Consider the following 12,207-nt stretch of genomic DNA (forward strand, 5'->3'; position numbering starts at 1 on the left):
CAATCTCTCTTTCAGTCCTTGGAAGGCCAGGTCACAACTCGCGTCCCATTGAAAGGGGATTTCCTTTTTTCACGAGTTTCATCATGGGTTGGGCTATTTTTGTGAAATCACGCACGAACCTTCGATAATACCCAGCCAACCCGAGAAAATTCTAACTTCCGAAACTGACGTTGGGGAAGACCATTCCCTGACTGCTTGGATTTTTGTTGGGTCTACCATGATTCCCTCCTTGGTTATCACGTGGCCCAGGAATGCCACACTGTCCTTCCAGAATTCACACTTGGAGAGCTTGGCGTACAACTGATTTTCTCTTATAGCCAGTTTGGTTCGCTGGAAAATATTTGAAGGGAAATGGAATTCAAATTCCATGGAAAACAAATTACCAGGAAAATAGATTCCGTTGTTTGGTTAGTGGAAAAGAAATTACTGAAAATATGAATTTCATTGTTTGGTTGGATTTGGAATGGTAAGGAATTATGAATATAAAGACCAATATGCCCTTCACAATAATTTATACATGTGTAGTTAATAAATTTTGATGAGGGCAAAATAGTCTAATATTACTATATTTTCTTCCCAACTCATTTGGAAAACAAAATACCAATGTTTAGGTAGGATTTTCTTTTCCTTCACTTTTGGGAAGTCAAATTCCCATGGAAAAGATTTTCCATCCAACCAAACAAGGTAAAACAACATTTTCCTACATTTCATGGAAAATATTTTCTATGGAATTTGATTTCCATCCAACCAAACACCCCCTTAATGTCTGTAATACGGTTCAGAGATGTTTTTCATGTTCTTCCTTACTTTGAGAGTAGACTAAGATGTCATCGATGAACACAATCACAAAGTCATCCAAGTAAGGGCGAAACACTCGATTCATGAGATCCATGAATACTACGGGGGCATTAGTCAATCCGAAGGGCATTACTGTGTACTCGTAGTAGCCGTAGCGAGTTCGTAAGGCTGTTTTTGAGATGTCCTGGTCGGCTACCTTTATTTGATGATATCCGGACCTCAGGTCGATTTTCGAAAACACACCCGCTCCTTTGAGTTGGTCAAACAGATCATCTATTCGAGGGAGTGGATATTTGTTCTTCACCGTAACTTGATTTAATTCCCTATAGTCAATGCACAACCGCATGCTCCCATCTTTCTTCTTAACAAATAGCACTGGGGCTCCCCATGGTGAGGTGCTAGGATGGATGTAGCCTTTATCTAACAAGTCTTGTAATTGTGTCTTCAATTCTTGCATCTCTTTAGGTGCCATTGTAACACCCCGTGGTACGATCTCCAAATCTGGAATTAATTATATAATTAAATCCACCAAGAACAGTTAATAGGGAATTAACTCCCATTAATTGATTAATATGGCCCACAGAGGACCATGTACCCTTGCCTATAATAAAGACCCTAAAAGTGTAAATATACTACTAGGGATAATTAGTATATAAACTATGATATTAAATACCCAAATCCTGAGCCCAAATATATACATAGGATATATACTTATGTCATATATACCCAATAAGTATTAAGTCGCAAATTATGCCCTGGAAACGTGTTCACCGTGAATGGTGAACACAAGTCCAAACGACGTCGTTTTTACGCAAAAAAAAATAAAAATCGAGGATGTGGAGTTAACGGCGCGCGTTTGATCAAATTATGAATTTTCTGTTATGAGATTATGAATGTAATGAAAATTCATAATCTCATAACAGAAAATTCATAATCGCATAAAAGTAAAATATTTATTAAATTATGAATTTTCTGTTATGAGATTATGAATGTAATGTAGATTCATAATCTCATAACAGAAAATTCATAATTTCATAACAGAAAATTCATAATCTCATAACAGAAAATTCATAATCTCATAACAGAAAATTCATAATCTCATAACAGAAAATTCATAATCTCATAACTGAAAATTCATAATCTCATAATTGAAAATTCATAATCTTATAACAGAAAATTCATAATCTCATGGTTCCAAAGTGAATGTGTAGGCATGGTTCCAAAGTGAATGTGCAGGCATGGATTCATAATTTATGAATGTCCGTGATTTCGGACGGGAATGTGTAGGCATGGTTCCAAAGTGAATGTGTAGGCATGAATTCATAATTTATGAATGTCCGAAATCATTGCTCACCTCAAATTAAAGTGAAACCGCGAAATGTGAAAATGAAGAAGAAAAGTCACGCAATTAATTAAGAAAAAGAAAAAAAAAGAAAAAAAAGAAGATAACGGTGTACTAACACCGTTGGAACCGTGTTCACCATGAATGGTGAACACAGTTCCATGGCATAACGATTGGTATTAAGTAGCCCAAGCCCAAATGTATTTAATCTTGACCCACCTAACCCAAGTCCTTTTAGGAAACCTAATAATAATAATAATAATAATAATAATAATAATAATAATAATAATAATAATAATAATAATAATAATAATAGTATTATTATTATATGGGTTAGGATACGTATATATGTCTGCGTATATATATATATATATATATATATATATATATATATATATATATATATATATATATATATATATATATATATATAGTACATACATACGCCCGAAGAAGAAGGAACCAAACACCCCCTCTTCTCCCCTATTTCCAAGACGGTACCACACAAGCCATACAAATACGTATACACCTAATTCTATATGAACAAGGCGTACGTATACATAAACATATATATATATATATATATATATATATATATATATATATATATATATATATATATATATATATATATACACACACACGTACGTAAACCCCCTTCCATATCTCTCTCTCTCAACCCCAACAACTCACTAACTTCTCCATTAACCCCTTCCTTCGCTCCATCAAGAAATCGACGGAACTCGGACGGCGAAGCAGCAGTGCGACGTGAGGCGTTCGGCAACGGAGTCACGCAACAATGACGACGGCGACCCCTCCCTCCAAACGAACGTACGAACAGGTGGTGGCGGGTTGGCGACAGGTGATGAGATTTCCGGGAGCCACCCGCTGCTCCTCGGCAAAACAGAGCGAAGAAGAAGATGAAAGTAAGTTGTCATTATAGTCATCCTTGACTACTTAGGGATAAAGAGAATTAATGATAGTAAGATCACCAAGGGGCGCTCAGCTTAGCTGGTTAAACTTGTGATGGGCTTTAGGGAGTGCTAAGGTTCAAATATCACGTTAAGCATGTCTATATTACAAATTGATAGTCTTTTGGGTTATTGCTAGTTGATTAAGCTGATATTAGAGAATTATTAATGCAAATGATCACCAAAGGGAATATTAGCTTAGTTGGGTAGGACACAATTAGTGTTGGGAGAGAACCTAGGGTTTGAATCCTTTAGGGTTTATTTATCTTATTAGCTCGATTATTTAGTGAAAGTCCGATTTGATTCACAGGTTCCATTGACGGTGTTTTGGCTTGATAAGCGAATTAGGTAACCCATGTCTCAACAAAACCTATTTTCTTCGCTATAATTTCCTTCTTTGGCCTCCCTCTATATTCTTGTGTCTCGATAAATTCTTCTACGTTAATTGTGATATGTTCTTGTTGATTGATAAGATGATTTATGTGCATTCTTTATAATCTTGATGTTCTTGATGTTGAGAAGAAGTTCTTGATATTGATATGATGATTCTTGACGAATCTTGATATTTCTTGATGTTAAAGATAAAATATGATCTTGGTGATTTGGGTGGGATTAGAGCCCTAGGTTGTATTGGGAATTTGTGTTGGGATGTTCTTGATATATATTTGGGTGGGAATTCGCATGTTCGGGTGTTGTTTATATTTAGAAGTCGTAATAGGATAAGTCCTACGTGATTCTTGCTTTCGATCCGTTAATTGCCTACGTGGTGTCGTTATTCGTGTTTAAAAGTGTCTAAGCATGGTTTCAGGTTCCACAAAGGTTCCCGGGACGAATATATGAGAAAAGAGTCAGTCAGGGGAACCCGCCACCTACCCGCTGCCCGAAGGACACCGCCCGGCAGCGGGCAGCCACCGGGCAGCCGCCTGCCCGCCGTCAACCCGCTGCCCGGAACAGTGCCCTCTGGCGGGCAGCCGGCGGGTGACCCCCACCCACCGGCTACCCGCTGGTCCGTACCCCACCCCGGGTCTTTGGCTTCCTCGTTTGATGTTCCCCGCTCCCCCATGGTGTCCCAACGGACCCCGTTTGTCGTGCTTGAGTCTAGTTTGATATTTCGGGTATCATTCGTAGGTTAAATGAGTCTTAGGAATTGCATGCTAGTGGAATTGGTAACCCGTTGGCCTAGGTGGAAGTTGTATGAACCCTTAGGACTATTCCTAGTATGTGAATGACCACGTAAGTTTATTTATATGCCTTTCTCCTCCCAATATGCTATTATGTGCTCCTATGTGTTATGTGTTGCATGATCCCCCATTTTGGATATAGACCAATTGGGTGATTCCCGGACTGAGGTTCGGAAGTCGGCTGAAGGTCGAATGGATTGTTCCCGGACTAATGGTTCGGAAGTGGCTGAAGGCCAAATGGATTGTTCCTGAGCTAAGGCTTAGAAGTTGGCTAAAGGCCGAATTGATTCACTTCTTGGGCTGCGGTCTACATGGGCCTCGGTGCTATGACCCACCGACCTGGACGCGCCAAGCGGTGTGTAGGGCCAATAAGCCGAGGAAGGCTGTAGCCCACCGACTTGAGTAATCAGGCGGTGTGTAGGGCTACGGCTGGCTGCGATCCACCGAGTGATGGGACAGCGGTGTGTAGGGCCGTAGTCTCCGAGGATCTTTGCCCACCGACTAAGTCTAGCTCAGCGGTGTGTCGGGCTTGATCCGCTACGATCCACCGACTGTACGCATCAACGGTGTGTAGGGTCGTATGTCCCCCCTTGTAAAGGGGATCACGGTCCACCAATTGTGCGCGTCAGCGGTGTGTCGGATTGTGGTCCGACGTTTAGTTCGTCAGCGGTCCTCTATGGGTTGGTTGCGATCAACTCCCTTCATGCCGCGGTATGAGGTAGGGTGCTGCGGGGCCGTGTTAATGCTATACGCATTAACCCTCATGTTCGGGGCATGCGATTGGTCCCGTGGCGCCAGCTCAGCGTGATTGAGTGTCACAAATGATGATTGAATGATGACATGATTGATGTGGAAATAGACTGTGACCTTAGTTGCGTATTCTTTATGATGATTCTCCTCAACTATTATTATTGGGTGTGTGCTTACCCTATTTGCTGAGTCCGTTCCTGGTTTTAAAACTAGTGTCTCTTAAGTATATATGTTCCTGCTTCAAAATGATTTTCGTATATCTATATATATCTATCTATATTGTATTTCAACGCGTTGGAGTGGGTACCAGCATCTCTCGCTGAACAGATATATTAGCTTTCAGGCACATATGAGTAGGCACCGGAGCGCGCTAGAGATCTGAAGCGTAGAATAGCTAGTTTCCCTTCTCGGCCTGCGTGCCATATTTATGTACTGACATTACTTTGAGGATTTTAGTTAGTTTGCCTGTGCACCTGAGTTCTCTAGCTCAGGTGTGGCATAGCACCCCATACTCTTCTGCTTACTCTTGGGATTTAATGAGAATTTACCTTGATTATATAAGTTTTAAAAGTTTCAAAATTTCGGGGTGTTACAGCCATTCTGTAAGGTGTTTTTGATATGGGGGCGGTGCCTGGCACTAGGTCCACGGTGAATTCCACTTCCCTATGTAGTGGTATTCCAGGAATCTCTTCGGGGAAAACATCCGTGAAGTCGCTTACTACCGGGATTGGCTGCGGTTCGTCACCCTTGGCATTTAAATCCTCGATGGTGCACAGGAAGACCTCACATCCTTTAGTTAAGTATTTATTCATTTTCATCATGGTTACCAATTTAACTTCTGGATCTTTGGCGGAGCCGCAGTAAGATACCCTCTTCCCATTTGGCCCTTTCAAAATTATCTTTTGTTCGTTGCACAGGATTTGGGCTTTGAATTTCCCTAGCCAATCCATCCCTAGGATTCTTTATATACCGTCTTGCCCAAACTGAATCAGGTTGCTAGGAAATTCCACTCTGCCTATGGTGATCATCACGTCCTTGAACATATGGTCGCATTTCAATACTTCACCTGATGCCACTTTGACCCTTAACTGTACACCTGTGCATGTCGTCAAACCGAGCCTTGCTGCGAATTCGACTACTATGAACGAATTGGTGGCTCCTGAGTCGAATAGCACTATGGCGGGTATGGAGCACCAGGAACGTCCCGGTCACCATGTCACTGTCTCCGATTCGGGCTTTACTCATGGCGAGAATCCTTCTTTGGGCGATTTCTGTTTCGTCTTTCGAGACCTGAGCCATTAATATCCTCTGACCCTGAGGAGGAACGGCCCTGGCTGTCCTCAATTTCTGTGGAGGGGTCATCGAGCTCCCCTCGACCTTCCTCTTGTGCGCCTCGGAAACTCCCCGAGGGGTATCTTGTATTCGATAGATCTCGGCCACCTTGGTGTAGGCTTCGTTGAGTGTTCTTGGTTTGTTCACGGTCAAGGATTTTCTACCTTCGAAGTTGAGTCCTGCAACGAATTTCTCTACTTTGGTTGCCTCCGTAGGAACTAATTCATACGCGAAACGAGCCAACTCTAGGAATCTTTTATGGTATTCCACCACTGTGGTGTTTCCCTGTTTTAGATGAAGGAATTCTTCATACATGGCTGCTCGCATATGCGGGGGGTAGAAGCGTTCCCGTAGTTTGGTTTTCAAGGCTTGCCAATTGAAACCCGACTCCTGTCTATATATTGGTCCTTCTTGCGTCCACCACAAGTCGGCCTCGTGCCTGAGGTAGAATGACGCCAGCCCGACTCGATGCTCCTCTAGACAATCCGTTGCTTCGAAAATCTTGTCAAACGTTCGAATCCATTCTTCAAGTATCGCGGGTTCTCCTCCCCGGCGAAGGTACGGGGATTGTGGCTCATGATTCGGTGCGCCACATCGCGATCTCCGTTTAGTGGGGATCGATCACTGCTAGCTACAATGGCGTGGTTCAGAGTCTGGACGATCTGGGTCAACTGTTGTAGGTTCTAAGTAAACGTGTCGCGAGCGGGTGTCAAGTGGTTTTGCAGTGGTGCCATCTTAGTTTCTACAGAGTTAATGTCAGTCTTAGATTGGAGTCAGAGGTTCGCACCCTTACCTTGGTGTTAAAAGAGAGTTAAATAAAAAGGGCAAGCAAAGAAACTTCACGGAAAGCAATAAATAAACTCACAACCTCACCGCGCCTGCTAGAATTCTTAAGTCCTAAATATTTAAGCACCTAGAGTTTCAGCTTAATGTCCTAAAGTCTGGTCTTAAAAGTCTTATCCTAGGGTCGAACTTAGGCTCTGATACCAACTGTAACACCCCTAATTTTTAAAATATTTAAAGCTTACGAAATAAAGGCGAATCTAACATTAATTCCCAAACAGAGCATAAACTAAGCATAAGAGTCGGGGTGCTATGCCACATCTAAGCTAGAGAACTTAGATGCATAGGCTAAACTAACTAAACAAAGCTTAATTCCATAAATCCATAATCGAGTACAAAACAAGGCATGCAGGCCAACTAACGAATACTGAACTATCTAAGCTAGGTCCTCGTGTCCTTCTAGAGCACTCTGAAGCTACTGCGCTGTACCTGAAAAACATACTGTGTAACAACTGTTAGCGAATAATGCTGGTAACACACTCCAACGTGTTAAGTAAAATATAGGTAGATATAAGAAAACCATTTTGAGACTAGAATTCATATATAATCCTAAACAAACTCTAGCTTTAGACCAAGATCAAGACTCAAGTCACAACGACAGGTTTAAGATTATGAATCAACATAAAGGTACTAGCATGCATCCTAACTCGCAAGATAAGATAATCACAAAGCACAATAATAACAAACAACAACAACAAGAAGGCACAACAACAAACCATAGCAACAACAACAATCGTATCACAATCCAGACTTATACCAAGTTCCAACCTTTACTCATCTCCATCCTTATATCAGTTCCAACCTGTACCTCCAGGCTACCTTTATAACGCCTCCCTTATCCCTCCAAGCAAATCATGGCTCCCCACCGACATACCTCCAACATAACCACCGATATGATAGCACCGCAGTACCATTAACACATGATCCGTGCCTATAACACTATAATCAAGGGGTCTTGCATATAACACGAAGACATGGCACCGCATCTCTTATAACTAGACCCATGCCTTTAGCAAGAAAGTCAAGGTGGTCCTTTACCATGCCGGGCACTCGTTGTGCCAACCTCCAACAATCTTTTCCACCAATCACATCTCTTTCTCATCGTGTACAATCAACCACAACAATCAACACACAGAACAACGACAGTGGCCACCGCTCAATCAACAACAATCCATACACATCAACATATAACAGGGGTAGTCAAATGGAAGGGCACAACAATCACATTGACTTTCATCAACAAATGACATCAACATAAACACGCAACCCACAAGATGCAGCCTAAACTCTGCTTTCCAAGATAACGAGACAACCACAAGACACACACGGGATCATACAAATCTCATCCTAGGCCAACAGGATACCAACTTAACCACATGCAATAATCAAGACTCACAACTTCTAAAACGGTACCCGAAACATCAAACAAGACTCATAAACATCAAACGGGGAACAACGGGACACAAGGAAACAACAAACGGGGTAAAACATCATAACACGCTGCCCGTTCCAGCGGGTGTACGGTGGGTGGTCAACCACCCGCCGGTAGGCGGCTATGTACCAGCGGGTGGTTAACCACACGCCGCCCGCCCGCTGGTACAAGGACATGTACTGGCGAGTGGTCAAGTGGGGGTTCGTCCCCCCACCGACCCCTCACTGATAAAATGGTAACTTGGCACTTTTCCCTACTCGGGAATTCCTCAATCACACCCAAAACCAAGTCCAAATACACCCCAATACATATCAACAACAACATGGACTTGAACCACAAGAATTAAGCCATGACACCAACACAATTAAATCCTAAATACATGCTCCTAACATATCAAGATTCAAGAATCAACTCCTAACCACGCAAGAACAACAAGAATCACAAGAACACCAAGATCCCATCAAATAAACCCTAATGACAAGCTCTAGACATGCCCAAACGTAAAATCACACATATAATCAATCACAACATCAAGATCATCAAGATTATCAAATAAACACAACATAAACCCTAGGCAAAGCTCTATTAAGACCCAACCACAGAGTTATACACACAATTATCAAAGGAGCTAACAAATAAGATATAACAAGGAAAATAGGTTTTGTAAGACATGGGTTACCTCTTAGCCTTAATTAATCCTCCCTTTGCTATTAAGGTCCTTCTCCAAGATTTTCTCCCGATTGGTTTCCTTAGGTTTGGTGGTGGAGAATTCCTTTAGCGAGGTTTCCTGGGCAATTCGTGTATTCAGAGTTATGAGAGGTGAGAGAGTTCTAAAATGCTTTCTAATCCCCTATTTATATATTTAAGAAATCTTACTTGGAATCTGAATGGCAATGCCCACTTTCTTTATTCCTAACAGGCTTAGGCAAGGGTCCATGATCCATTATAGACCATATTAACTAATTAAGAAAATCCTAACTAAGTTAGGTCCTTTTTAATTATTGCTAACGAGATTAATTTAATTAATTAATCCGGATTTAAAGGCTATAACACGGGGTGTTACAATGACAGCTGTAGCAAAGGGAATCAAGTTAGAGTTAGTAATCAACACATATAGCCAGGAGGCGACCGAAGGGTACCCGTCGGTGCAATGGCAGCCGGTTGAGTCCTCTCAAATCCCAAACATGCAAGCTTTTACTCACTGGTGTAATCAGTAATCTTTAAGGAACCATCCCTCATCAGCTCATTTACAGCACGGCTAACAGAAGGACTCATATCCATGGGGGGAGGGCAACATAGTTGCGATCCCCACTTAACCTTAAAAGGGGAAGGAGAGCCAACGATGGAAACAAAAAAGAACTTGGGCTTCCAGTCCTTATTGTAAGAAGAGTGATCATCAAAGAGTTTTTGATACGGCCTACTAGAGACGATGACGAATCCCTTACCCTCTCCAGATGCCCTGCCAACTGTGAAGAAAGGCTGGAAAAAACTCAACGTGGGTTCTATTTTTCTCTCCCGACATACTGAAAGGAAGCCAGCAATGGCATGGTGGCCATTGGGGACAAGTTGGTCAGGAACTATCTCGTAATAATTCAGGAATTCTACAAGGAAACGATGAAGGGGAAACCGAAGCCCAAGTTATAATGATAAAAGATGGACCCCAAAATACTTATCGTGAGGGGGATTGGCAATACTAGCATCGAGCCTAGGAGGGAGGGTTAGGACATTAGGACCAATGAGATCTTTGAAGTCCTCCCAATCTTGGGATTTCAGTTGAGGTCGTGTGGACAGGACAAGAGAGTTATCGAGAGGGGAGTGCGAGGCCCTGCGCCTTTTGTTTTGTTTTGTTTTGTTTTGTTTTGTTTTGTTTTGTTTTGTTTTTTTTTTCGGATGAGTTTTAGGTGTTTATGAATTGGATAGGTCAGCATTATAAGGAACTGGGGGAAATTCCCCGTACGCGGGAGAGTCAGAGTCATAAGGAAGGCACTCCTCATCATCCGAAGGAAATTCGTCATCATCAATGGAATGTACGATATCCATCACAAAAAACCACTAACCTGGTCTACAAATAGGCTCGCAATACTAGAGTATAGGGCTGCCCTGCAAAAAATAGACAAAAATATGTATATACATGTTATAAAAAAAAAAAAAGAGGACTCGGCCAGATTTGGCCAAGGTCAGTCCCGGCCAAAAATCGGTTGCGCCTCGCCCAACATCGGCCGAGGCGGGCCTCGGCCAGATTCGAATTGGCCGAGGCTGCCTCGGCCAACGCCGGCTGAGGCGCACGCCTCGGCCAACACTGGATGAGGCGGCGCCTCGGCCGAGGTCCGCCTCGGCCAGATCCGAATTAGCCGAGGCTGCCTCGGCCAAATGCCGGCTGAGGCGCACGCCTCGGCCAGAATTGGCCGAGGGCGCATGCCTCGGCCACCTTCGGAGCTTCGGTTGAGGTCCGCCTCGGCCAAATCCGAATTGGCCGAGGCTACCTCGGCCGCCCCGAAAAAAAAAAAGAGAAAAAAAAAGAAAAATAATAACAGAGTGCAAAAAAAAGAAGAAGGAAAACTTACAAAAGTGGTGACAAGAGCTAGTAGAGAGGTGTCCAAACTGCTCTAAAGGCTGGGGTTTATATTGGATGGATGCACGTGATAAAAAAAGTAAAGTAAATGCTTTTAGAAGCAAAGGAGGATTTGGAAAATACAATCATATATTTTAGAAGCAGAGAGGGCTTTGGAAACTACAATCATATATGATTTGGAAAATAAAATCATATATTATAGATTGTCTAGAATTCTATACAGTATCAAAGTGATTCAGTTTTATCCCCAAGCCAGCTCAAACGCATCCCAGACTCGGGAGTAGGGGGGCTGGTGACAGAGTAATGATGCTAGCACCTGACCCGGATTGCCAACAGCACCTGACCTGGCACCACGTGGAAATCCAACGGACAGAATACCAAAGGTGGAAACGTTACTACAGGACATTTACTGCACCGTCATTGAAGAGAGAGGAATGAATGCTCAGCTCTTCATTATGCTTCATTATGATGTTACCGTTAGGGATTTGATATAAGTAGAACCTCTCCTCAACTAGAGAGGACACGTTGATTTCTATACTGAGACACTTAGCAATACAACAATTCATTATTCTTAGATTATATTTCCGGTAACATACTTACCGTCAAATAGCTTATCAAAGCATGCAACATCATGAAGTAAAAAGTGAGTGAGTAAGATTTAAGAGTAGATGTTGTAGAACTTTTATTTGAATGGATTATGTTAAACACCAACCCACTGTCGAACTAGGGTGTGGGATTCTTGGCAAATTATTGTGTGGACTGTGGTCTACAAAGCTGTGTGAACCACGGTTCAAAACGATGACATTTTGATGTAATAAAAAATTCCTTGCTCCGCGCGCACGTTAGAATAATAACATGCACCACACACTAGCACGTCATACTATATACACCTCGTTGACGGGTCAATTGAACCCATCAATGGGGTTTGACACTATAACACCCCCGATTTTCACGACTTTTAAAACCAAATTAAATCTTAATAGTCT

General features: G+C 42.3%; 1 protein-coding gene across 1 annotated transcript; it reads right to left on the bottom strand.

Moving 5' to 3' along the window:
• Window positions 1–778: 778 nt before the first annotated feature.
• LOC109189913 (RNA-directed DNA polymerase homolog) lies at window positions 779–1,270 on the bottom strand. The gene has a single exon (XM_019340535.1). It carries the CDS (start codon window positions 1,268–1,270, stop codon window positions 779–781), a length of 492 nt encoding a protein of 163 aa, XP_019196080.1.
• Between the last annotated feature and the right edge of the window lie 10,937 nt (window positions 1,271–12,207).

The sequence above is a fragment of the Ipomoea nil genome, unplaced genomic scaffold (assembly GCF_001879475.1).
Source record: "Ipomoea nil cultivar Tokyo-kokei standard unplaced genomic scaffold, Asagao_1.1 scaffold0202, whole genome shotgun sequence".
Classification (NCBI taxonomy): domain Eukaryota; kingdom Viridiplantae; phylum Streptophyta; class Magnoliopsida; order Solanales; family Convolvulaceae; genus Ipomoea; species Ipomoea nil.